At 42.6% G+C, this 26,869-nt stretch overlaps 1 protein-coding gene across 4 annotated transcripts in view; it reads right to left on the bottom strand.

The window, feature by feature from the left end:
• LOC133949902 (protein Dok-7-like) overlaps window positions 1-26,869 on the bottom strand; it is a 28,815-nt gene extending 1,946 nt beyond the window's left edge. Inside the window, exons 1-12 of one of the 4 annotated variants that reach the window (XM_062383972.1) lie at window positions 26,623-26,869; window positions 26,469-26,514; window positions 24,805-25,035; window positions 21,456-21,656; window positions 16,560-16,679; window positions 13,385-13,483; window positions 12,450-13,234; window positions 10,039-10,087; window positions 9,292-9,888; window positions 8,096-8,184; window positions 7,310-7,376; window positions 1,149-1,322 (exon numbers count right to left, since the gene is read on the bottom strand). In XM_062383972.1, coding sequence (XP_062239956.1) covers window positions 1,149-1,322; window positions 7,310-7,376; window positions 8,096-8,184; window positions 9,292-9,888; window positions 10,039-10,087; window positions 12,450-13,234; window positions 13,385-13,483; window positions 16,560-16,679; window positions 21,456-21,656; window positions 24,805-25,035; window positions 26,469-26,514; window positions 26,623-26,676 — 2,512 coding nt within the window. In that variant the 5' untranslated portion in view covers window positions 26,677-26,869. The remainder of the gene's footprint in view (window positions 1-1,148; window positions 1,323-7,309; window positions 7,377-8,095; window positions 8,185-9,291; window positions 9,889-10,038; window positions 10,088-12,449; window positions 13,235-13,384; window positions 13,484-16,559; window positions 16,680-21,455; window positions 21,657-24,804; window positions 25,036-26,468; window positions 26,515-26,622) is intronic. The other 3 variants (XM_062383973.1, XM_062383974.1, XM_062383975.1) reach the window with 3 other exon arrangements.

The raw sequence follows: 26,869 nt of genomic DNA, 5'->3' as shown, positions 1-26,869 counted from the left end.
GACGAATCAAATTTTTTTAAAGTCCAGAGTTTTGACAGCTGACATATTTCCCAACAGAGTGACGGAGGTTTCAGGGGGAGGTGGATCTCTGCCCCTCGCTGCCGAAATGACTGCTTGAAGTACGCGACCGGGCGTCACCAAGCAAATCAGAATATGCAAATGAGTCAACCGAAGCCTTTAAGATTCCGCTCATGCTCTTGTCTTCCGTACGCACATCGCGAGCATTACCATAATTCAGTGGCCTTCGTTGTGTGAAATTCAAATAAGCAAAGCGTCAGGCTTTAATCTCGGCAGCGTGTGAATGTCAATCAATTCACATCATTACATTGTGGCCTCCTGCTTGAATTACGTCTTCAACAGTTACATAAAGTGAAGGAGATCACAACCAGCTCCTCACAGCACATTATCAGTCCCTTTAAGAAGGATCCCATTGGAGCCACAGCTGCCATCTGAATGCCCTGTGGACCCCCTCTCCCAGGTGACAGATTAATGAGCGTGTTCGCGGGGATATAAACTGTATCGCTGGCGTCACGTGTTAACCTCTCTCATGTCCGAGCTCCTCGTATTCATGAGGGAACGCACGCTAATGGACAACTTGTCTGTCAATTACAGCTCGTTGCCGAGTCTCCGATGACAAAGACACAGCTGTGATTCAGTGCGAGCGATTCCTGGAACTTGTGACTGAGCAAAATGGAATTACGCGACAGTCTTGTTTCTAGAGATTCGAAATCCTGGTTTATCTAAAATAGGCTCTTTGATATATGACTGCATGATTTGAACCGAAAAATGCATTAAACAGAGAATGTGCTGGTTCACAAAGCTAAAGTTGTTTTACTTACAATTAAAACATTTCGTAGGAATCTTCACTTTAAAGAACTCTTGCAGTGAAGTGCTCTAATAACATGTCAAAATGAACTGACACCAAATTACAAACATTCATAAAGACACTAGCACATTATGTTAGCTGTTAGCATTCTTTAGTTCCAATGTTTGATGTTAAATGAGTTTATGAAGCTTCCTCTCATCTTAGTCTTTTTCTCTCCACAGGTGGTGTTTACCTCCATGAATGTCCAACATGGCCGCTGTTTGAATACACTGACCTGGAGCAGGTGGTTTTAAAGATAACACTGTATGGAGATCAGACTCACTCTGAGCTGGTTGATGTGCGACGGGCCCTCGGGGGCCGGGCCCTGGCTCCTGCAGCTCCAGCTCCATGTAGTTGAGTTGCTTCTTCGATGTGGGACTAATGGGAATATTCACGTAGGTCACACCTTCGCTGCAGGGCCGCTCGGGGAGAAGTGTCTCCGGGGGGAAAACGAACACTGTGCGAAAAAATAATAAATTGAGACGGTAGAATTATTGAGCTGGAAACACCCAAAACGAATGAAAATGGTTTCAGACATGTAGAATATTGTCTTTCGATTCTAAGAGCTTCTTTTGGAATGCGTCAGAAGATAATCACACAAAGGGGACATTCTAATGCACTGAAAATGCAGCCTCCTGACATTATTAACTCATGAAGTTTAAAAGTCAGAATACACTAGACTCTATTGTCGCCCCTGGTTTTAATGTATATAAGGGGAAGGGTTAACCGGCAGAGATTTTCAAGTGGCTCACTGTAAGGCATTAAAAACTTTGTGTGTCTCACAGGTGAAGGACATGGGACCCATCCTTTCCAGCCGTCTGACAGGATACAGGTGAAGGGCCTGAGATGGAGCAGCCCACACCGGGGTCTATTAACCGCGCTTAAGTGTGCAGCATTACCATTAAAAAACTATATGGAAGGTTAAGTGCTGAGACAGTCGTTATCATTTGTAGCATCCTGACACTGCAACGTTTTATTAAGGAACTACATCACAGGTGAGAGAAGATTAAAAGATCTTTTCTGAGAGCAGTAGTTAACAATTCAATTGCATTAGGATGCTACCAGTTTATTGTCTTAGTTTTACTCTAGTAAATATGAGATGTTTGTATTAAGGATAATGTGGTTTAGGTTATTAAAACTGTAAAAGATGGCAATGCGAGTAAATAATTGTTTTTTAACCTTAAGTATTAAACTTTTCTCAGACAACTTTTGTTGTGTGTCGGGTCTAAAGTACTTTAGCTGTTTTTAACCATAGAAAGAGATTCAAGCTGTGGTTTCATGGTTAAGAACCTATTGTTTGAGTTCACAGTGATTTTTATCAAACCTTCAAATTAAAAGTTAAAATCACTGATTACTTGTACTCAAAGAAGTACTTTGTAAAAAAATCATCCTTTTGTGATTTTGCTCATTTCTATGAAACAGTCATGATGACCTTAATTAAAACATAATGAAACAATAAGGCTCATGTTATAACCACTTTTTAAAGCTGGACGGCTTCCCCTCCAGGCTGAGCAGCTCCTGAGGCTCATATGTTAATTAGAGTCATTCAAACACACACAGTAGACATCAGCAGTAACACTGGAACACTGTGTATCCCACTGAATTGCCCCAGAGGCTCATTATGTATAATTAGCCAATCGGCCCAAGAGATAAATTATGAGATACATCATAGTCATTTTGTGCTGTGGGGCAGTGAAACACTAACTCACTGCCCTTATGATTAATCCATAGAGTTATTTGATTCATGCTGCTGTAAACTGTGATCAGAGCTCCATCGATTATCTATTTTCTTACAGCATTCTGGGCCCGATGTAATCTGGTTCAATAAACCTTGACTTCTCTTTCACAATCACAATCAGTGCCATCAAGTTTTCTGATTGTCCGTCCCATTCTTGTGAACAATATATCAAGGAAAGATGTGAAGGAGAAGCCATAAGGAAAATCAAACTATAACTACGAACAATTCAAAATAGTGCTTCTATTTCTCCATAATTTGCAACACTACAAACTCAAATCCCTGTTTAAAATCTGTAAAACGGAACTAAAAGCTTTATGCATTAGTGCAGAATGTACTAGAAACAGGTTTGACAGTAAACTGATGCCAAACACAAGTCATAGTGATCAAGGAGTGCTGTCCGCAGAAAAAGGTGTCGAGGAGAACCAACAGAAAAATTGTTGCCTTCCACCATCGCTCTTCCTGTCAAACACACAAATTATAGCTCCACCGGTGCCTGCAGTGAATTTGCTGTGTAATTTATACGGCTTGATAAATGGTTTCCAGTGACACCAGGAAGTCCCGGTCGGCTTCAGCTGTCATGAAGCCAAAAGGCAGCTGAGATAAAGAGGCACAGTGGAGCTCACTGCTGCTCGGCTCAATATCTTATTGATGCAGAATGAAATGTGTTTGAGGTGAATCATGCGTCTTCCCATGTGTTTTTTTTATGCCTCAGCAAAGACATCTACAAGCTTCAATAACAAGAAAGTACATTCGAGGAAATATGTGAATTCTTCTGTGACTAATGAAAAGATGTGAGAAGATCAACTCTGTCTCTGCAGAGCATTGATACGAGTGTTTATTAGCGATGTGAGAAAAATTAATTAACACACGCTTTGTTTGGATTAAAGAAACTGGATCCAAGATTAAAACCAGTGTAGAACAGATATAAAATATTAAGGTGCGGTGGTCACACACTGCCAAAGATACATTTCACATTTGGTGAGAATAACCGTGTTCATTAAGTTTAGGCCTTATTTGGACTTTTACCGACTTTAAAAGTTTTAAATTGACAAACAGATCTGATAAAACAGCAACAAGCTCCTTTAACGATCCTTCTACTTCCCATTCAGCTTCATCTCTAAGTTTACGAATCAACAAACTAAAACCCACAATCTCATCAGATTTTAGGAATAATCAAATATTCAAAAACCTATCACCAGTGTACTAGGGCTGATTTATAAATACAAACATTTATTCGTGGGGAAACTTATTGTAGGACCTGTTCAGATTCAAAATAAGCAGTTGACCAATTTAAACAGAGCGTTTAAATTAGTGTGACCCAGCAGAGGGCGCTCTCTCTCAGGTTGACCTATGGAATGAAACCTTGACCTCTCACGCTAGTAATGACATGTTTGCTACAAAAATGGGCAGCAGCTGGCAAAGCCCTCCCTCTGAGAGTCCTTGAAGCATTCTCGGTAAATAGCAAAGTAAACAACAACAACAATGACTTGCCAGCAACAAACGCGAGGCGGCGATGCCACTACGGGCGACCGGAGAAACCTTGAGTCAACAACCTTCGCTTACCACGACATCGTAAATATGCCAACACAGATGAGATGGCGTGCATGGAGGGGCTCATTCGAACGGATTGTGTGTCATTTCAAATTTATGGTTAAAAGGGACGGCCCCACTCTGCGTAAGCAGGATATTCTCCTGTCGAGCTCCGGCACAAAGCGAACCTGACGTACAGAATAACAACACAGAGCTGATGTGAAGAGCCGGGTCAGGGCTTTAACGGCGGTATTGACGGTTGAAGATCAAAGAGAATATCTAGATCATAAAGAAATGATTTCTGAAGGATCCCTACAGCAAAGAGAGAGACGTTCAGCTGAGGACCATCAGAGCGAGGAACACTGATGAGCTCAACTCTAAAAGACAAAAGGATATTTTACACCTTTACAGTTAATAAAAAGGAAATGAATTCCACATGGAGCAAACACAGTCTTGTGTCAAAGTCACATGGTAAAACTATAAAATGCAGCAGAAAACACTTTATAGCCTGGATGCATCTTCGCAGCTGCAGCCCGGTCAAATGCCTGATAATCTTCAACATTTGGGGACAAAAGATTTCTTCTGCTCTCGCCTCTTGGTGAACGGCAGCAGTGGCGGCAGCAGCCATTACCCTCGGGAAGCACATACATCAGCGAGAAGCAATTAGACGCCAGCAGAGTCTCCGCAGGTGCAGCCTTTAACTACGTCAGACGCCTGATTCGTAATCGATCCTGCCAGCCACTGCCAAAGTGGGGTGTTTTATAATGGCTGCCATTACAACCGTGGGCTTTACCCACAGCTCCGAGGCTTTTTATTATGTACTCTGCAAAAGCCTCCGGGGGGCGTAAGAGGCCGAGCTGCCTGAGCCAGACGTCCATGAAGTCAACTGCTTCTTAAGAGGAACATGGGTCCTCAGGGTGAGAGGCCTGCTCCAGCCTGTTTTCTACCTGTGTTACTTCAGCAGGTGTGTCAGGCATAAAAATAATTCAAAATGTACACGTTAAACCTAAAAACGTCTGCATTGGTTACGAAGGGTTGGCTACCAACATTTGACATGTTCACATTAGCCACTATCTAGACCCGATTGTAAAGTTGTGTTGATGGTTTTTAAGTGATGACGTCAACAACTTGTGCACCAAAGTCTTCCGAGTTGCTGCTCAGGCTCGAGAAGGCGTTTACGAGAATTTGCCCAATTATTACACCGCACGGGAACGGTGTTACAAAGTTATAAAAACCATCATTCTGAGCAAACACTATGAAATCAGGAGCTAATGTGAAGAACTACTGTCACAACACAGTTTCAGCTCAAGGTGACGTCACGCCTGCATCCTCACAACACTTGAATCACTGGACTTGGCCTCGTGCACGTGCCCGTCCATTAGCGGCCTGCTGAGGCGAGGTGACGGCAGGCAGGACATGGCGGCCGAGCTGAGCGTGCAGCTACGTGAACCTGACTGATGGGTTTGGTGCAACGTTGTGACAGCTGCTGGGACTTTGTCGAGCAGGTGTGCAATAGACTGAGGGCATCTTTCTGGGTGTGTGCGACGCTTAAGTGGCCAAACGTCCCCTGACAACTGTCCTCTCCCCTCACGTCAGCGCAGGTATCCCTCCACGCGTCACTGCTCTGTCACATATCTGCGTTTAATTGGCTGTTACGTAACATGGGTTCAAGGAGAGATGACAGTTCACTCAACTGCGAGTTCTGCTAGACGCTGTGAAGAGGAGACGTCGCTAAACCGAGCCCTTTATTCTAAATTACATGCATGTGATTCATCTTTTCAACTCTTGCCTATGATTAGCTCTTTGAATTTAAAGAACAACAGTACAGGGCAACAGCTGTCTTCTTTATAACATATATCATATCATACTCTGCACATAATGCTTTGTTTCTAAGTATTTCAGAATCCAAAAAGTTACAAATTATTCCACCTGTTAAATCTGATAAAATCTTTAACCTGATTTCTAGGTAGCGACCTTTTCTTCACAATAAGAAAAGACCTCGGCCTGAAGTGACATCTCCTCGCTTGAAAGGATTCATATAAACCCAGCTATGGATGAGAATATGAAAGCAGATAATGGTTTGACGAGAATGGCCTCAATCATACCCACTCCTCCACCTAGGCCCTTAGAAAACCATTTAAATTCTCTGGAACCCACATTTTTATTCGGATCTGCATCAAATTGCACACACTCAAAAGTATCCGTCCCCTCGGAGAAATCAAGGAACATGTTGAAAAATGTCCAATTTCTCAATGTTAGGAGAGAAAAATAGTGAAAGAAACAAGAACTACTGCTCTGCGGTTGCACGCCAACCCGTGTAGTCAGCGTGACCTTAACCTTTGACAACCAAAATCGAATCAGTTCATCCTTGAGTACAAGGGAAGATTTGCACCAAATTTGAGGAGATTCCATCGAGGCCACTGGTTGTCGAGTATTTATAATCTTTCTAACAAATGCAATCAAAAACATGACTTGATAGTCCGAGGTAATAAATTGATGGATCATACAAATCAAGCAAACAGCTGAGTCACTTCCAGTTTACCTTCAAAATGACATAATGAAGCACCAATTTAATAAATAAGTCTGAGAGAATATAAATCTCGCTCTAACTCAGAACAGACTCATCATCACAACTATTGAAAACACATCGAGTTTAAAATATCTTTTTATTACTACACAAATATCTATTTATAACCACAATAATACTACTACACACTGCTTTCAGGTTAGTTCTACAACATACATTAAACCAGAACTAGGCTCTGTTCCCATACACTGAAATTGATTTTAACTAAACCTCAGCAGCTGTCTACAATATACACACGCAGCCACTTCATGGAAATAACTTCCTGTGAGTGTCACAGGCCATTCACCTGGATTAGGTCACGTAAACATAGAGTGCGTGTGGGTAACGCTCCTTCCTCAATCTGCTATTTAACGAGCCTCATTTTATTTATTCCTTTCATATCGGTTCGTACACAAACGGGTGATGTGTTCGTTTCAAGTGTGTGAGCCATCAACTTCTAAATCTGTAAATGGTTGCTGTTTGTTCTATGACGCCTCCAGAGCACTTACAGAAAAAACTAAAATGGCCCATCGAGTAAAAAATTGAATCATTTTGACCTGATTGTTTATTAAACTTAAAACGAAAGAGTCTTTGTTATGGCGTCACTAACCTTCCGTCTCTTGATGGAACCTCTGCTGACCACAGCTGCCCATTAACTCGTACTTCTTTTCCCCTGCCTGAAACACACACACAGTTGATTTTAATTTGCAGTGAGTGAGTTTGTTACATAAGTAAGTGATGAGGAATTTCTCCTCGACAGTTCAGAGGACACGTCAGGAGTATTAATAGACGGACGCTGATATTCAGGATTTAGTCAGAGCTCAGGGTTAAACCTGGCACTTAGAAACAAGAAATACCTCATCAATATGGAGGCACAGCCATGAAGACTTATGGCTTTCTCTGTGCAAACAAATGGAGAAGGCGGGGTTGACTGCAGCCAGCCACCAGGGGGCGATCAAGATGATATGGCCTATTTCTTAGGTAGCTGGCGTGTCGTCCATCTTTATATAAAGTCTAAGGTACCTGCTGATGCTGCCCCTGTATACAGAGGTGTACATTTAAATTAAAGCTAAATGCTAAACTAAACCTTGTGGAACCACTTCTGTACTTGTAAAACTGTAAAGCCCATATTCATAATTCTTATTTGCATCATAGATTCTAACAATCTGTCCTTACTTGACAAGACCTTTTGAGACCTGGAATACTGACTGAACAACATCAAGCTTCTTTACAACCTGTTCTATAATCCCAATTAATTGGTGTCCCTGTGATATCACTTCCCTTCCCCCCCCCCAAAAATAGATTGAACTGAACTCCTAACACAATGAGTTACCCAGTCAACATGTGTGAGCGGTTGATAGCACAAGGCGGATTAGAGAGTTTGGGATTGGCGTACCTCTGAGTTCCTCTCCGGCGCCCGATTCTCCATAATCGCATAAGCAGGATCAGCTCGGCGTCGCTCCTCTCTGCTACTGAGCCTTTTGTCTGGTGGGACCGAAACATACAGTGCGTTTTAAATATGTAAAACACCGAAAACTATTCTGTTGTGGCTTTTAAAATCAGGTTTGTTAATAAAAGCAAGAGATTCCTGGTTAATGTTAAACAGACACAGCAGAGTTTTCATGCTCAGAGATCCAACATGCTGCAGACAGTCACCTGATATATACACTATAATCTGTAATCTCTAAAAAGTCTTTATAGGATAACTAAAAACATCAGAATAGACGTTATGCTCTATTATGTCAGGTATAGTGGCATCAACATTATAAACCAACTGATGGTGGATTTTATAAAGACACACTGAGGATGAGAAAAGGGAAACTACTGCTCAGTAAAGCTCGTAAAGATATTTTCTGTAATTTGATTGGTCGGCAGATGCAAATAATGGCCATAAAACTTGTTGCATCAATGATCTTTAGGATGGAAAATGTCATCAATACATTATTTCATCCTTTGAGTGAAATTTTTCCATATACATTTGTTGCAAATTTGAATAAATTCCCATTTCATACAAACGTGTCGGACAGACAAAGGGAAATATTTAATCATTTATAAATGCTAGTTCATTTATAAGCCATTAATAAATACTTCAGCTGTGAAAAATGTGGTAATAATGGTGTTTAAATCTATTAAATGCTTGAGTTTCAAAACTATTAAGGGCAAATAGTTCATCTTCAGTTGATGCTTTTTGAATCATTAGTTGTAACCTATAAACCCCTTTATAACAGGGGCCTTATTAGAAAGTTGTGACAAAGTTTGTCATCCAAAAAAAAAAACAATCCACCATCAGTCAGTCAGTTCATATCGAAGCTCATACACATTAATCATTTTATAAACTTTGCAGTAACTTAAACTTTGTTTTCAGATCCACCAAAGAGCAACAAGAGAAAAAGAAACCACGAGGACACAAGCAGTTTATTAAAAAGAAAAGACAAGAGGGAAAAGTATGTTTTTATTGATGACCAAGAGCAGGAAGAATATAAAAAAGAAAAGAAGAGACTCTTCAGAGGGAGCCAAGAGGAAACCGACGCCGGAGGAATCGTAGACGCTTTGTTATGAGCTGAAGAGGAAACTGGTAAAGAGGCCTCTTACCTTCAGTGGCCACTGAGCGACCACTCATCTCCTCATAATCACAGAGGCCGTCCACGCTCCGTGATCCATCACCGTGACCTTGATGGAGCGGCGTATCGTCAGGGGCCGCTTCCTGTTCCTGGCTTCTCTTCAGGTGCGGCCCTGAGGGAGAGCTTAGGAACGTGGGGACGCTCCTGAAGCGGAACATGTCAGCGGGGACGACTCGGGGAGGAGGGTGGCAGTGCTCGCTCCGACACTTCAGACAGTTCTCGTAAATGACGTCTCGGCCCTTCTGCTGTGGATCTTGTGTGCAGCTTCCACTTGGTGCCGACTTGAGCTCGTTTCCAAAAGCAGGGCTCATCGATTCATACAAGCTCAGTCTGGTTTTTTGAACCAATGCCTCTGGCTGCCGGTCCGTGCCTGGAAAGCCCAACAGATCCGCCAGGAGACAGGATAACTTCTCTCTCCCTTTGATTGGCAGCGGTGACTCCTCGCTCGCCCCGTGGAAGCTTCCAGAGCCGGAGGAGACTTGCCGTTTCACCTGAACAGCCTTGGATGTAATGTCGAGTTCTGAGGCAGCGCCGGGTCTGCACGCTGATTTATCAACACTTTGATCTGCTGGATTGAGAATATAATGTTCTGGAGGCAACAACTCCTCAACACACTTTGATTTCTGTCCCAGAGCTGCGGCTGCTGGGGTTCGTCCAAAACATGCATCACATGGTTTCATGCATGCAACGTGCACACGATCAGTCCAGCTACACTTACCTGTTATGGCAGCTGTCACTGAACCACTTGCCGGAATGCACGGTGTCCCCTGTGGAATGATCAAGAAAACATACTCATTAGATTCTTCGTGAAACACTACAGCCTTGACCAATTTATAGGCCTTTCACAGACGCATCACATCAGCTTGTGTTGGACATGAAAACTTTTATTTTACACAATGAACCGCGCAGAAAAGATGTTATTAAAAATTTCAATTTTCGTAATTCAAGTTCTATTTATTTGGTTGTATTTGTGTTTTCTTCCTAATTATAATACGGTTTCTGGTTAAATTTCAAACCTCAATTGGGTTCATTTTTAATAAGGGATTGATAATGAGATTTAAGGATTTCATGACTGGTTTAACGTGAGGCTTTGTGTGTCAATCAGTGAGTAAACATCTGAGTCTGGTGTTTAAATATGAAGCACCAAAGTAAAAGGCTGGAAATTATCCTTATTTATTTATAATCCCCTGAAAAGACACCAATGTGCTCATCTGTGTATTTTCTGATCCGCGTCTCAGCCAGGAGACGACTTGTTCCCCTGAAGATATAAATCTAAAAAAAAAGACTTGGTTGCAAATATGTAGCCTCAATTTCGTAAAAGGTTTAAATAATTTCCTTAAACACACGTGCACTGCAGAGCTAAGATGAATGCATCAGGAAGAAATCATGCATTTGTCGGGGCCCGTTTTTAGATTGTGGATTAATAAACAGTCTAGTGAGAATTCACAGCAGATTCATAACAAACACCAGGGCCAATTTTCATTTTGTTGATGCAACATGTCATCCGGAGTGGTGATGTGGCTCAGTGATGCGTTTTAATAGACTCTGAACAACAATGAAGCTTCATTACAAAGAAATAACATCAATCAGGCTTTGGCTTCACAGCTTTTAACTATTATCTGGACTTTTAATAAGAAAATAGAGAGTTTTGTCAAATTCATACTTTAAAAAAAAACGGTAACCACAGTGGACTGCCTGAATGTCCTGTACGCCACTGTCATGTGACCACATCCATTCAATGTCATATTCTAGTATTTTGCTTTGATTGATGTCTGATGACAGTTACAGCTAAATAATTTACGATAAATATAATCATACATTCCTAAATGCATTTTGAAATGTGTTTATGGTTTAATATTTATAGTTTTAAAGTATCCCTTTGACAGTGAGCCATTTGAACACCACACGGGGGGGGGGGGGGATGTTGCACAGGGTGAGATGTTCCCTCCCACACTGATCCATCAGCTCCTCCTGTTTAATTTAGTTCCCTCAGAACTGGCAGAGGAACAAAGAACAGATCCTGCAGAAATGTACTAAGTCTACATGATGAACAAGATGCACCACCAGCAGATGGAGCTGTAGAGGTCACGGCCAGTATTCAGTAGAGTGACACGATAAGAGCTGGGTGTTTAAAACGAAGGGGTTTTTCCAAAGAAATTAAACTTTTGGAAACTATACATCACCACAGGCACAAGTAAAATAAAATAAATAAATGCATACCAAACTTTTGAGATATAAAACTGCACATCTCAAAATCCCCTGGTCTACACTTAAATCAAATTTATCTTTCATTACATTTACTTATTGTCACTTGAAGACAAGACGATAGAAGCGAAAAAGCAGAATTAATGTGAAGCTATTTAAATAATAAATGAATCATTCAAGTGAAGCTGTGACAACTTAATTTCCATCCATCCTTCAGAGAAGAAAAATCACCATCACCCCAGAGAACAAGACGACTAACCCCATAACTCAGACTGAGGCCTGAAGAAGAAACGCTACATATCAGGAAGTCATGCTGCATCTCGCTTGAAAAAAAACAATTAAACTCCGGTAATATTCACTTCAGACTTATGACTTATACTAATGTAGCGCATTTAAGAATATGAGACATCTCCATGTTATGCAACGAATGGAAGGCGTAAGAAGAGAAAAAGTGAAAGTCACTCAGAGGTCTGCCTGTGCTGTCAGGGTTGGCGGCTGAAACGCTAAGTCGCTAAGACAGATGGGCTGTGGGACTGTTGTGACACCGGGCGCAGAGCGGCATCACCGTCAGCCGGCACGATACCGCAAAGGTCATATCGACAGCGAGCCACGGAACAGATGATACAGTGATGATAAGGCCGGCTCGCACAAGCTGCTACTGCACGACAGCAGGTTACACAACGGAGACCCATTTTTTTTGTCTTGTCTTTTGACCACTTTTTTCTGGAATGGACAAAAGGTGAAATGTATTCTCAGTTCTTTATGGAGTGCATCATGTGTTCATATTAAAACGCTATTGGTTATTATCCTTGTTTTTATTGCCAAAGGGTAACCGTGAAGAGCCATGAGTTACCAGTGTAATTTTGGTGATGGGCATATAAACAGAAGCCTGGTCCAAACCCTATAAGATCTCTTCCCTCTTACCTTAAAGCCACCGCACACTGAGCAGATGGCCACGATGGTTTTTGAGACAGATGTGACTGAGCTGCAGATGTGGCAGGAGTCAGGATGTTCACTGGAGGCCACCATCTTGTTCCTGCTCTCCTCTGAGGGGTCCTGTGAGTGTTGCCTCACTGAATGTTTGTCAGTAGTTTCCGAGTCACGCTCACAAGTCGTGACGTTGCTTTTATCCCCCTGGGCCGACTCTTCAGAAGAGCCTTTAGCTGGGGAGGAGGGTTCCTCGTCTTTGGCTCCCACGTTTCCCTCTTGTGAAAGATTCCTGGGAGAGTCGTGCAGGTACCTGAGGGATGTCGGTACCTGGTACTCGTGTCCAGGGGCACTGGGGCAAGAACAGGGACTCAGGTCTTGAGTCAAGTGGGGAGGCAAATTGAAAACAGAGCCAAAGTCGTCCCCGGAGGTGATGTCCAGGCTGCCTGTGTAGGACGAGAAACTTCCAGAGTACGAGGAATGGCTGCCGGTGGCGATACCGCTGTCAGACGAACTCTGACGCCCGATTTCCTGAAGCTGCCGCGGGGGTTTGGCCGGAGGCCGAGTTCCAGACCCCTGGCTGACCGACAGCTTCTCCATGCTCTGCAGTGCCACTTTGGCGGCAACATGGCTGACGTTTTCCGTCGGGGCAGAGATCGGTTCGGTCCAAATGGTCAGCCGGCTGCCGATGCTGCAGTCTGATTGGCTGGTGTCGGAAGTGTCGGAGGAACCGGATATGCTGCGGTCGTCTCCTCCAGCAGACGGGCAGAACGTGGACAAGGCTGCGGAGAAGGACGACATAATAATGACGTTTCCATCAGTGATGCATATATCACATATCAAATTGTTTGTCTTCCGCAACAGTGATATCAATCTGACAAATTAAGTCATGTTAGATCATTTAGGATCATTTAGAGCAACATCTGTGTTACCTGTGCTGCTCCGGTGAGAGAGCATGCTCAGTCGCTTCTCCAGCTCCTGAGTGTCCTGGTTCAACTTCTCCTCCACGCTGGTCTGACTGCCACTGGTATCTGGACCCAGAGAGAGAATCAGAAGCAGCCCTTAAGTTCACCCACAAACACATGAGAGGAAAACTAATGGAACCGAGCAGTGATGAGATTTACTGAGTGTTGCTGCTGTCACTGAGACGGGGGGGCGGGGGGGTCAGGTGGGTTTTGTTCCGCGGGGACACAGCTGCGACAACAGCCACACTCACTCCAGATAAACACGAGTGGACACTTTAAAAACACAAGGGTCTCACTCATCTTCATGTGGCGTCATGAAAACATCGTTTCAGAGACGGCAGCAAACGCGGCAACAACAAACACGGCTGAAAGTGGCGGTGAACACTGGACGGCCAGAGGAAAGGGTCACACAGGGGAGCACCTTGCAACACAGCAGGGTTTATTAATAGCGCGGCCACATGGCTCTGCTGGTACGTGCTCTGCTGCCGCTGGTGATGTGAGGGGGTCTAATGTAGCTCAGACAGCCAAGGTCAACTCTGACGCCAGATCGATTTGTTTCTTCAGAGATCTATCACCGTCTGAAATATGAATGTGATGTGTTGCAAGTGGTATTTATGAATTTATACGTTTGAAGTCCAGTCATTGAAGACGAGGAGGTGAAGGTCCCGTCCGAGACGCACGTATTCTCCACTGCAAGATGAATTATGCAACAATGCATCTCAAGAATCCTGCGACCCCAACCCGAGTATTAGGGTCACTTGTGTAAAAAAAAAATTCTATAAAAAAGTGAGAATCATGTCAAAGTAATGAGAATAAAGTAGTAATATTAGGCTACGTGTCCTTTTAGAGGGCAACTACCAGAAGACCAGTCCATCTCTTACTTTAATATGAAGAATGTTGAGCAGCAAGTTAAGTTGTATTTTTGGACAAATTTCACAACTTCTAAATCCTTCATCTTTCGACGGATCAGCACCTTAGTATCAAATTGTTTTGTGCTGGTTGACTGAATATCACTCTGCCAGAAAACAAGAGAACCTCACAAAGGGTTTTCTCAAGAAACAATTATATTGGTTCCAGATTGTAAATACAGAAGTGGAACTCCAGCAAACATATAAACATTTATTTATATTTTCTTTTGCTCAAAATGTTGAAAATGTAGAAATATAACATCTTCCACAACCTTATAGATTCTCACCATCGAACCTGCCGCCCTGTATCCCACCTGCTCCCCGTTTGAACAGGTTTCTCTGCCGTCGCCAACATGAGACGAGCCAACAGCTATGACCGAATGCAGCACAGCCCAAGGGATCACAAAGGCATGCATCATGGGTAATACCTGCTCAACTGACAGGTGTCATAGCCAATCACGCTCGGCTGTATTTTTGCCGCTCGCTCATCCCCCCCTAAGCTCCAGTAACGCCACCGCCCCCCCCCTGACTCTAGTAGCAGAGACGAGACCGATCTGTGAACGGGCTTAAAAAGTGTCCTGCTATTTATGATGAAGGAAAAGTAAATAAACCGACACTTAGTAGAGAAATTAAAGTTCTTATGTGATAACGTATCATAACATCTGAGTTTTTTCAAGTCAAATCTTAGTTTGAACCTTATTCATTCATTTGCAACATTTCAGTGATGTTCAGAATTCAGAAAGATGGACGCACGACAGCGTGCAGACACGATTGTGGTCTGCAGAGGAAGATGAGGAGGGGTGGGCGGGGGGGGGGGGGGGGTGGTAGGCATTGAAGGGGGTGCGTTGGTGGTGGGAGGTGGGGGGTGGAAACCTGAGGATGAGGTTACATACATGCCCGGAGTGATTAGGAGGCTTTGGCTGCTCTTGCTTATGTGAACTGCGACTTTGAACCCTTCGCTGTCCCCCCCCGCTCCTCCGACATCCTCCCCGCTATTTATTCTACTACGCACAGCATTAATAGGAGCATGAGCTCAACCTGCGATCGGGCGGTGAGATGTGTGAAAACCAGAATATTGAGACATAAGCACCAGAGTGGAAAACCAAAAGGTGTCGACACATTCTGTTGCTCGATCTAATATTACTAAACCACGTGGGCAGCGGGAGAACAGATAATGTTTGACAAACGAGAACTAGGAAACCTCACATAAGATACAATGAGTCTCTGCATCCCAGACCTTGTAAACTATAATATATATAATTCATACATTCATTTCTAAAAATATTAAATATTCATCACAATTTCCTGTAAAAGTCTAAACAAACATAATAAAATTGCTTCTAAAGCTCATCAGCAGTTCAAACAAGAGAGTTTGGCACATTGATTAAATTGGTTATCAAAAGTGTTGAGGATCATTTATTTGCCGTTTAAATGAAAAAATAATAAGCTTCAAACTTTTTTAGCCTAGACATGAACCAGATACTCATCGGCAGTGCTTGGTGCTCCTTTTAATTCATTTCTTTTATTCTCATCGTTTCTTCCTTGTAAACATTAAGAAAAAGGTTTAACTTAAGCTTTAAGTTATTTAAATATTAGCTCTAAAATGTTAATATTATTTAATAGACTAGATGAAATCCTGTCAGACAACTCTGCTGTAACAGTAGTAAAAACACATAATGGCTATTTTGAACTCGGCTCTTCCTCCAGCAGCATCACAACCTCAACTATTCATAGACATATACAACCGAGTTTGGTGCCATAATCACAGTAAGTACAGTAGTTATCCTCTTCTTGATATTTAAGATGAGCCTAATCTTTACATCGACTCAAATTATAAAACTGTTTCTGAGGATTAACCAATTACATACAAATAAGCTCGTCCGTCCACGGAGCAGCTCTCTGACTCATTCTGCCAGAAATGGACAGATTCCAGGAACACATGGATCACACCTCACGGCTATAATAAATCCCTGAAAGCACAGGAGGGGAGCCAGGCCCGCTTCGCTACAACAATAATGTAGAGTGTTGACTTAAGTGTTTGCTCGCACTCCTTGGCAACAACCCGGCAGCTCATTATCCAAATAATGAGAGGATCATACAGAGATCCACCTTCTGTCTTTAAATAAAAAAGGTACTTGCAACTGAACATGCCCCCGTCCGTGCAGACCTCACACATGCCGCTGGGTTTCCACTCGCTTCCAGTTAGGCAGCATTAAGAGATCTCTGGTACTGACCTGGCAAAACGGGCCGCAGTCCAAAAGGGCCTCTGTTGGGGGAGATGCCTCGGACGATGCAGTCGAACAGAAAGCTGATCTGCTCGCTCTCGGCAGACGCCAGCAGGAAAACACCGGCCCCTGTAGAAGGCAGACTTCAGTTAGTCACAGGGTTTTACTGAAATAGGTTCAAATTTATTCAACATGTGCAAACAAATGAGAAAGTCCGTACAATCACTTGAAAGTCTACAATAACAATAGGACATTCAATTGTAGCTAAAATGTCGCCAATGTGGAAATATTTCCCATTAAAAAGGAATTATTCTGCATTCCTGGATTAATTAATTAAAGTTATGACTGCCAAGCTAGAAAATGTAGAAGGCCAAACAAGAACAAACAGATCATAGAATTATAAAGGTCAAAAATAGTTAAAATTGTCCATTACAATATAAAAAGGCCAAAAGCTGCCATTAGTTTGTTGTCAATAAAGAAGACTCAAACCACAGAGCTGTAAGAATACAGAATATAATAAAAAATATGACCCAGCATTAACTGTTAACTTATGGTAATTTGAAAGGTTATTTAATTTACTTTTTGTAAATTGATTGCGTCATCAAAGAGGGTTCAACGATGCAGAGGTCGGAGGTCGTGCTCTCCTGACCTGACTGACGACACAAATGGTCGTCCGTTACAAGGCGTCACTGAGACCACCCATGTGACCGGCTGACCTCTAATCACATTCCCTACACCCCTGTGGTCGTGAGCGAGGTCAAAGGTTCGGCTGCAAAATCTACACCACTATAAACTCAAGATGTAGTAAATGTTATGATATAGATCCGATTATGAGGTATCTCAAATTTAAAGAAAGATGCAACTCCATCAACTCGTGTGTGGAAGTGAATGAATTCAGCACCTGTCAAGCTTTTCCAGCAGGTGAGTGGACATCAGGTGCACAGTCATTGGCCACAGAGCAAAAATAAGCTCCAAGCAAAACAAAGAACAGGTGGCACAGTTTGTCTGGTTCACAAAAGATAAGAACTCTGCCTCTCCGCTCTAAAAGCTGATAAAACAGCATCTGGCTCTATAGAGCTGCGTGACTGTAAAATGAGCTCAACTCTTCACAAGCGCCAACATTAAAGTCTGGTCCTTTTTTACAGCAGGAAGTAAAAACTCCTTCTATAACTCAAGTGAGGAACTAATGGAATTCAATCTTTATAGGTACGTTTCATCATTGTGTAGTTTAGTTGACCCTGAATTGAATATAGTAAAGGAACTATCGCCTCAGCAGGCCAAAGAGCAGTAGCAGCTGTAAAGTATTGTGACTGTCTTTAAAGCAGCAGAACAAGTTAAAACCAAAACGATCACATTTTACCTTCAACAGTGTTCACACATGCAACAGTCTCAATCATTCGGAGTCGGGTTAGTTTCCACCTGATGGATTCACTCTTAAAAGCTCAGTTTTGGTCTCCACCACCTCCTGAGATAAATCCGGCTCTTAATCTGCCGAATGGTTCACTAAGCTCACCAGCATTAACTTTGTCTGCCATATTGGCCGAACAGGTGGTAAAGGGCTGTAAGGCAGAAGGAAGCACCGAACCAAAAGAACATAAAAAGGTATGGGGCTGAAAAACAAATCAATGAGTGGAAATATAAATCAAATAAAAACCTCTGTAGAGCGGAAGGAACCTCCAACTGAAGCCAGGTGATAATTTTAATTATATAAAAACAAACAAGAAAGCAGATCATTAGTCACCAAGATTTTCCTGTTATTTGTTTATTATGTTATTTTCTAATTAACTTCCGAGTGTCCTTCAGTTGGATTATTTCCCTCTGAGAATATTAAAGCATCTAAAGGGTTTTTCAACTTAATGAAAGTTTAAAACATGAACGGATGGATGGATTTATAATTAACAGTGTTTTTCCACAGGGCTGAAACTAATCATCGTTTTCATAATTAATTAATCTCTTGATAAATCATCATTTGAACTGATTTACTGATCTGAAAACATTTCTGCTCACACATACACACAGACACTTTGGTTTCTTAGCTGGACTCTCCGACTGAAACACTAGGAACACGGAGGATAAACTAACAAACAGGACGAGAACAAAAGGTCGAACAAATGCCGCTTCATTTAGAAGTGACAGCTCCAACGCGTTACACCACTTCCCTGTGTGCGGTGAACACGCCGTGCTGAGAGATGACATGTCGCAGGAATGTTCAGCCTTCAACGGCACAAACCCACAGAACACGACATTCGTGTTCGCACTCATTCACGTTAATTGGCTTTAAAAAAAAACATATTCGAGTGAAAGTGGTGTCTGACCTTCATATTCTGCGAGACCCGCTGCCGAAGAGTTAATGGAGCTAAATAAATCACACGTCGCATTCTCAAGGGTCGTGTTTCCAGCGGGCTCATCGTGTGACCGTGGCGCTCTGATGTCTGCCTCCGTCCCCTCCAGGTGTCGACACACACTCGTCTCTACTTTAATGGTTTTGTGTCTATTCCAAGACGTAAACTGTGGTTCACTTTACCACGGTGACACGTGTAAGTGAGCGTAGGGAAAACAGGAAAACAGCAACTCTGATGTTGGACTTTATATCCTGCAGCAGGTCCCTTGTTGTCGTGAAGCAGCTGGTTTCTAATGGTTTCTAATGTCAGAAGGCAAAACATAAGTAAAACTGTCTTCTGCCGTTTACATGACACTCGTGGGAACTGTTGGGTTTCGTTATCATTTTTTAGGGTCTCGACTGTATTAGGCAAAGTTGTTGAGGTACAAATAAACAAACTTAGCTATAACTGTACGCAAATCAAATCACCAATAATTGGACTTCATCCAACTCACAGAACAGATGCATCCTTCTCTGGAACTCATGACTTCATGGGGCCTTCCACAAACTTCTGCCACCGTAAGACTATCCTCTAAAAGGTTGGAGAAGTTGATCAACAGTTGGGGAACAGTACTCAACAGAGCGGCACGTTGTAAACTTTACAGTCTTCTCTTCAAAACAGCCACATCACAAAACTAACTCTGATGGTAGAGAGCAATGTGAAGGAGACTGGGAGCAGGGCAACGCAGTAAATCGTAAAACACCCGTTGTTTGTGACTTGGCTACTTCGATCGTCTCAGGTCTGGTTTACAGCTCTGTCAGCAACAGGGCAAGAGAGAAACTCACTACAAACATTTACCGACTGATGTTCTACAGATTGATGATAAACAGAAAGTTAAATAACACAGTAAAGTACAGTAGTATAGTGCAGAAAGAAGAGCTCTGTCAGCAGCTGAGCTGAAACTACAGGGGATTGATGGTGTATTTGTACATGCATAAAGAAAAGAGGTTACATGCATGGACCAAAAACCACAATCTAATAAATTAAAGACAACTCCAGAATCATTAATTAGAAATATTACTTCAACATGCAGAGTTACCAGGGGAAACTTAACCCTATCTGACAAGGGTATAGGGGTATTTCCATTGAGACACAGCATCATTCAAGAAGAACCATGACAGAAAGGGCTAAAGACAAAAGTTATATGTGTCCATATACTTTAGGCCAAAATAGTTAGGCAAAGCAAATCAGACAAGATGAGGTCAAACTGTAATGAGCCAGAAAACTGGAAGAGCAACTAAATTAAACAACAGCTGCAGCAGAAACAGAAGAAGTCCCAGACCGCTCTCTGCCAGGGAAACAAATAAATAAGTTGTTGGAGACGTCTTTTAAATTTGAGACACTCAAACAAGAGCTGATTGGAGAAAAATAAATAAATCGTACAATTCAGGACGACATCTGCACATCTCAACCTTCTGGCAGCGATAAAAAAAACACATCTGAAGGCTGCTTTTCCTCTTTGTTTCATAAAAGTCCATTGAGCATCTTTTGTTAATGTGTCCGCCTGAGGGAGGCCAGATGTACGAGCAGACAAGAGGAGCGAGACACTCAGTGACTCAGCTCAACGCGCTGATCCAGACACTGATGTTCTCCGAGCAGAGGGGCCTCGAACACAGGAAGCAGGTCTGAAACATCCCGGCGGCCTAATTTAAATCCATTTAACGTTCAGCGTGTTTATTCTTCGTAACCGCTTCTCTATATACAACATATACATGTATAAATGACCCAGTTATGACTCCACTGCAGGGACATTTATCATCCAATGATCCTCAACCTAAAAAACAAACCCTAAATGAAAATGAGGGGGACCTGGATGATCAATATTCACAGCACTGCTTGACCAAAACATTGTTTGTGTCGCCGTCAACTCAACAAACACAAACTCTGAATTAAAAGCAAAGAGGGCAGGAGCCTCATTCAGACACAGCCGAATGAAAAAGGGTCACATGAATCACAGCCAGTGATGATCTGGTCTGTGTGGAGAAGCCGTAAGGAAAAACACAGCTCACATCACCATTTAATGAGCTGTTAGCCGCTAATGATGCAAGAGGGACCTAACAATATGACGAAGATGGGGTTGTACCAATACTGATCGACTTTCCTTAAAAACGTATTTATTTGTTTTATTCGTTGTGAACATCAAAGTCCGGACTTGGTTTTCCTGATATTTAGCAGAGTCTCTAAACGGCTTTGTTATTTAAAACTTCTCCATTTTGTCACTTTCCAGACTCAAGTTTGATGTTCTGTTTTGTAATCCTGCCATTTTGTCAACTAGTCACTGTTTCTGTGGTTTTGAATTAATCTACTAAATGTGCATTGCTCATTAATCATAACTGTTTTGCTGTTTTCATGCAGTTGCTTTATTTCCCCTTGTCTTCCCCAACATGACGGAGCCATTTCAGCCCAACAACCCCTAAACCCTCTGCCTTCGAAAACCATCTGTCAAACATAATATCATTTTATGGGCTGCTTACCTAAACACATCCACAGTGGCACAGAAATAACAAATAGGCCACCAACTTACAGTATCCACATCTCGTTCCGCCCTCGAACACGAATCCGTGGGGGACAGGTCCATAGCGCCGCAGGTCTGGCAGGTTCCAGTGGCCGATGATCACCGGAGGGACGTCCCGGGCCAGAGCCAGCAGGTTGTTGCACAGATGAAGAGTTGCAGGTCCGCTCTCCAGCTTGGTCCCTGGTAACACTCCAACGCTGAATCTGTGAACTGAGCAAACACACAAACTTGATAAAAAAGGAGAACAGAGGCCTTTTCTTCAGTTGAGGGACTCACATTAGAAAGGATGAGGTTTCCTATACAGACCATTAAAGACAGGCTTTGGGTGCTTGATTTGCAGACTAACAATTAAAGACTGTATTGACTTTCACTAACGAGCTGTGAGGGATGAATAATAAAGTTTAAATTGAGCAAATTAAATGGAGCAGCAATAACAATGAGTGAATATGACTTTCTTTGGACTTTGAAACTATACGGGAAAGTTGTCTCAGACATACATATACACACAGCCCTTAAATGGTCACATATATGTAGTACATAGATGCCCATACATTGCATAAGTTTCAATACAAATATCCTCATGCATACAAATAGCATGCAGAGGGATCAGCAAGACATTTTATCACCTCCACTAAGGACGAGTAAAGACAGTTTGATGGTTGGTTTGTTAGCAGGATGACGCAGAAGCTATTGAAAGAATTTCAAGGACCCTTGGAAGGAGGAGACACGAGCCAAGAAATTATAAAACTTTCTGGCATGGCTCCTGACGAAAGGGCAGATCCAGGATTTTTTATTTGTATCACTTTAACATTGCTCCGATTTCCAAGGGGAATAAATCCAGGGATTTTGATAATAAACAAAAAGAAAAATCTGTCATATTTAGAGTGTGGGACTTATTTTTATGCAGCTTGAGTGAATCTATTGGGCTTCTAGTTCCAGGATGCAAAGGCAGATGGGGAATCATTACACTTTTAAAATAATAGCACGTGTACAAGAATATATGGGTTTTTGCACATTTTTCAAGTGGTGAGTAGATATACAGAGGATTGATGGACGACTAAGTTTTGAAGCATGATGCTAAAAACTGTTCCTAAGACTGGTGCAGCCCTGCTCCTGTAACCTCTGCCAGAAAATAAAAAAAGGTCTACATGCTGCATCACCTATAGAGACTTTATATCTAAACATACAGACATGAATGGTATTAATTCTCTCATCCAGCGATCATTAAAACATCTCAAATACATCATTTTTGTGGGCATGCCATTAATCGTTTTGTGAATTAGTAAGGGGTCATGTAGGAATGCACTGTATTGAAAAACATAAAGCCCCTACACAGCGATTACTTCACCACGGATTAGGTTTCATTTCCCAATAAAAAGGAGAAACAGCTGCGGAGAGAATGAAATGAGCGAGCGGAGCCCTGAACACAACGCGCTCACATCTGAAGCCCGAAAGCCATCGATCAAAGCCAGTTAAACATCTGTGGAGCCGAGTCGAGGCAAAGAGGAAAAGTGATGTAAAATTAGACATTGCGTCTCACAGCCTTGGTGCCTCGTCTCGGCCTGGGGCTCCAGGGGAATTTCATTCAACGCACTTGTGTGTGGAGTTTTCCCCCTGAAGCATCGAGTCAAAAATACTGAACAGCACCGAACAAACTTGAGATTGATGGAGGCGACGGTGAGGAACATGCCGGGCCAGCTGCGTCGCGCCATCGCTCATGTCGAGGGAGATTCATCCGCTGCCACACAACCACACAACGTCTGCATGCAGGCCGGCAGGTGACATTTCTGCAGGTTTGGACACACTCCACTCTGTGGCATTAACATCAGGCCACACACACATACACACACACACAGAGGACAGACACACACAAACACATTCTTCAAACTCCCTAAACAAGTGGACAGACACGTGCACATATGCAAATCAAGCCCTGTGTTCTCTTCCACACAAGCAGGTCCCTTAATGTTGTCTGGACTCCTGCCACCAGCTGAACAGCACAGTGCTAATAATAGGGTCCGTTTGTTTCTCTTTATATAACTTGCATCATAGACCCACAGACGGTATACAGGTCAACGCAGGGCTACAGTATTCCACAGGGTCAGACGTGTATTTCAGGAGGAAAGACAAAACAGAACCATGTGACTGAATGACAACAGCTTGTTTGTTTAAAGAACGGTTCCGGACCCCGATGATGAGAATGAAAATCTTTTTAGAATTTGATGATCTATCAGACAGAAGTGAAAGATAGAAATCCCAGCTCTGGATTTTAAATGGTTTTAAATCACACACACAATACATTTTTCTGTTATTTTAATATTGTACAAAAAGACAAGAAGAAGAGACAAGGAACCTAAATTATCTTAAAAGCAAACAATTGCAGAATCTTTCATAACCTCATGATATTCACCCTGACTACATTAAATACTAACTGGGTCATGCTTACTTAAAAAAAAGAAGACATTGAGTAATAATTAGATGCAGACGCAACTTTTCAAATGTTGAAAACCCCCTTAATCCAATCCTCTGATGCAGATCTGATTTGAAACGTATTGATTTCTGGTTTGTTCCCCACCCTTCCAAAAAATTTCATGGAAATCTGATTATAAATTTTACGTGAAACACAAATGGAAACATAACCCTCTGAGGTTGAGTTGGGGCTAAAACGTAGTATTTAACCAATGACCTCTAACCAAGCAATATATACCATCATGCATTGCGCTCATGCTAAGTGAACTTTAGAAATTAAGTATTGGACTTTCTACTAGACATTGTGACGCAATTTCCAGTGTGCAGAGAATACACCAAGTTGTGACACAACCCATATACGTGTGGAGCAATAATGAGATTGTTACAGTCTTCACATCACAACAAGACAAATGCCAGATTTCAAAACTATTTCTACATTTGTGGCTTGACTGGCGCAATGGTAATTGTGTCCTCATCTTTTGCACTGGTTCGGTATTGGACTAGTACTCAAATAACAGCAGTGGAGCCATTTTTGTGCATTCCTTTCAAATTGGATTATCCATATATACACATAAGTCGTCCTCCTTCCTCTCGGCTTCTATTAACTTCTGCACTTGGGATCTGTTGCTCATGAAAAGGTGGAAACTTACTGGGCCTAAAAAACTGGTATGGTTTGGTAAATCACATTTGACTGCAGTGAATTTACCCACAGTGAACGCGGACGTGTGTGATGGATGAACCAATCTGCTTGTTCAGAATCGCAGGTGAGATCCAGAGCTGTTGTGTACAATGCCGAGTCGTTGACATTTCCCCGCAAAGTTTTTCCAGGAGAATAAAAAGAAAGGGAGACACAAATCATGGGGGTAAAAGCAGGGACAGATTTACTCACCCTCTCCGAGGCTGTATTGGAGGCGGACGTCCCACGCCTGCAGGGTCTCCCGGCTGTCGAAGCCCAGTAGAGCGGCCTGGTTCAGGCAGAGGATGCCCAGAGTGAAAGCAACGCCCTCATACCACTGTCCTGCCTCCAGGCCACAGATCTCCTCCAAGGTGACACTGGCTCTCTCCTTGTTGCCCTGCGCTTTGTCGGACTTGTCTTTAAAAACCAGCAGCACGAGGCAGTCTGCAGGAACCAGAGAGGTAATATTAGACATGATGTAGGATGAAAACGCGGTTTGAGGCAGATGCTACCTAACCTTACATTTCCGGAGTACTTAGTAAACTAGAAATCTGAAATCCACCATTTATTTCCAAAGTTAAGTGTCAAATAAGATGCTTTCTGACAAACAGTAGATGTTTAAAGTGTCTTGTTTTTGGCACCGTGAAACAATCAGTGTCAACTGACAAAACAAGACTGTGTGTGTCCATGTGCGTCGCTCTCCTTCACACCGACACACCTCCCAACACACATAACTGAGGGATGAGAGCACACAGCTGTGAAAACACTGACACCGAAGATCTGAGGACGAGCAGCACCCAACCTGCGGAGCACGTCGAGCTCCTCAGATCCACATCGCACAGGAAAGTTCTCTCAGGAACAGTTTGAGGACACACACACACACACACACACACACACACACACACACACACACACACACACACACACACACACACACACACACACACACACACACACACACACACACACACACACACACACACACACACACACACACACACACACACACACACACACACACACACACACACACACACACTTCATCGCTCTGAAACCACAGAGGCTCAGCCATTTAAAATAAAGAGCCAAGTCATTGATAAACGGGTTCAGGGAACTTTAAACTCTGTCACAGGCCTAGATTCACATTCATGATGCATCTAAAAATACAAGCGGGAATCGAACTATCAGCGTTTAACACATTAACATTGATGGAGGGAGTAAATAAGGGTCAGTGAGCTCGTTTTTAAAGATAGAGAAACATATTCATACATTTAAGAGAAACTTTGAATTCAAGAGTTCTTTGTATTAAAGGTTAACGATTGATGTCGGCTCTTATTTAAGCTGGCGCACACATTTTGTTCCATTTTCTCTGCTCATGTTGTCATCTCACTCTCATCCACTCCTCCTTGTAAAGCAACTGAAATATTGTTTATAAGTTTATAACTGCATCTTGGAAAAGTTTGTATTTACTTGCTGTTGTGTTACCTGTTGTTTCATCCTGCTCTGGTGCCATTACTGTTACTGAAGTTTGTTTACATGTTGCCTCTGATTTTCAATTTGAGAGGACGCATGTGGGGATTGGTTGCTACACACAAATGTATTTCTCATTTTGTATAACACACAACTTGCTGTAACTGCCATTTAACACATTTAAAAACACGTTTAAAAACTTGAACACACACAAGTTTAGAAGCTGTAGTGAACATGGGGCCATGTTGTGAACACAGCAACACAAACCAGACGACAGAGAAACAAACATGGCAGCTCCACACTTCAACTGTATCCCCCCTAACTTCACTGCGCATTTATCTACGTACACACAAAAAAAAAACACAACAATTAAACAACAAACTACGCGAACAACGATGCGTTCCTACCTGCTACCGGTGACGGCTTCCGTAGAACGAGCCACCTGGTTTTCCACTGTAAAACAAGAAAAAGTGAGAGAAAGAAAACGCAAAACAAACTTTTTTTTAATCGCAAAGATTAAAGTGCACAACTTCCGTCAACACAACGCGGTGGAGTTTAAACCTTTTTTCCATCCCGGAGTCTGGCGTATCCCTCCACGACAACTGAATCCGTCATCTTCAGTCATAGTTCCTGACAGCTGCAGCGTCTCTGTCCCTCTCACACGGACACACACACAGACACACACCGACTGAGGGGGTCACTTTCAAAATAGCTGCTCCCTCTCTCTCCCTCTATGTGTGTGTGAGGGGTGAAAACTCGCCCCCAGCAAAGCACATGGAAAATGGCCTGACCACCGTGTGTGTGTGTG

Source organism: Platichthys flesus, chromosome 24 (assembly GCF_949316205.1).
Source record: "Platichthys flesus chromosome 24, fPlaFle2.1, whole genome shotgun sequence".
Classification (NCBI taxonomy): Eukaryota; Metazoa; Chordata; class Actinopteri; order Pleuronectiformes; family Pleuronectidae; genus Platichthys; species Platichthys flesus.
The sequence above is the reverse complement of the archived record's forward strand: the minus strand, read 5'-3'. Positions and strand labels throughout refer to the sequence as shown.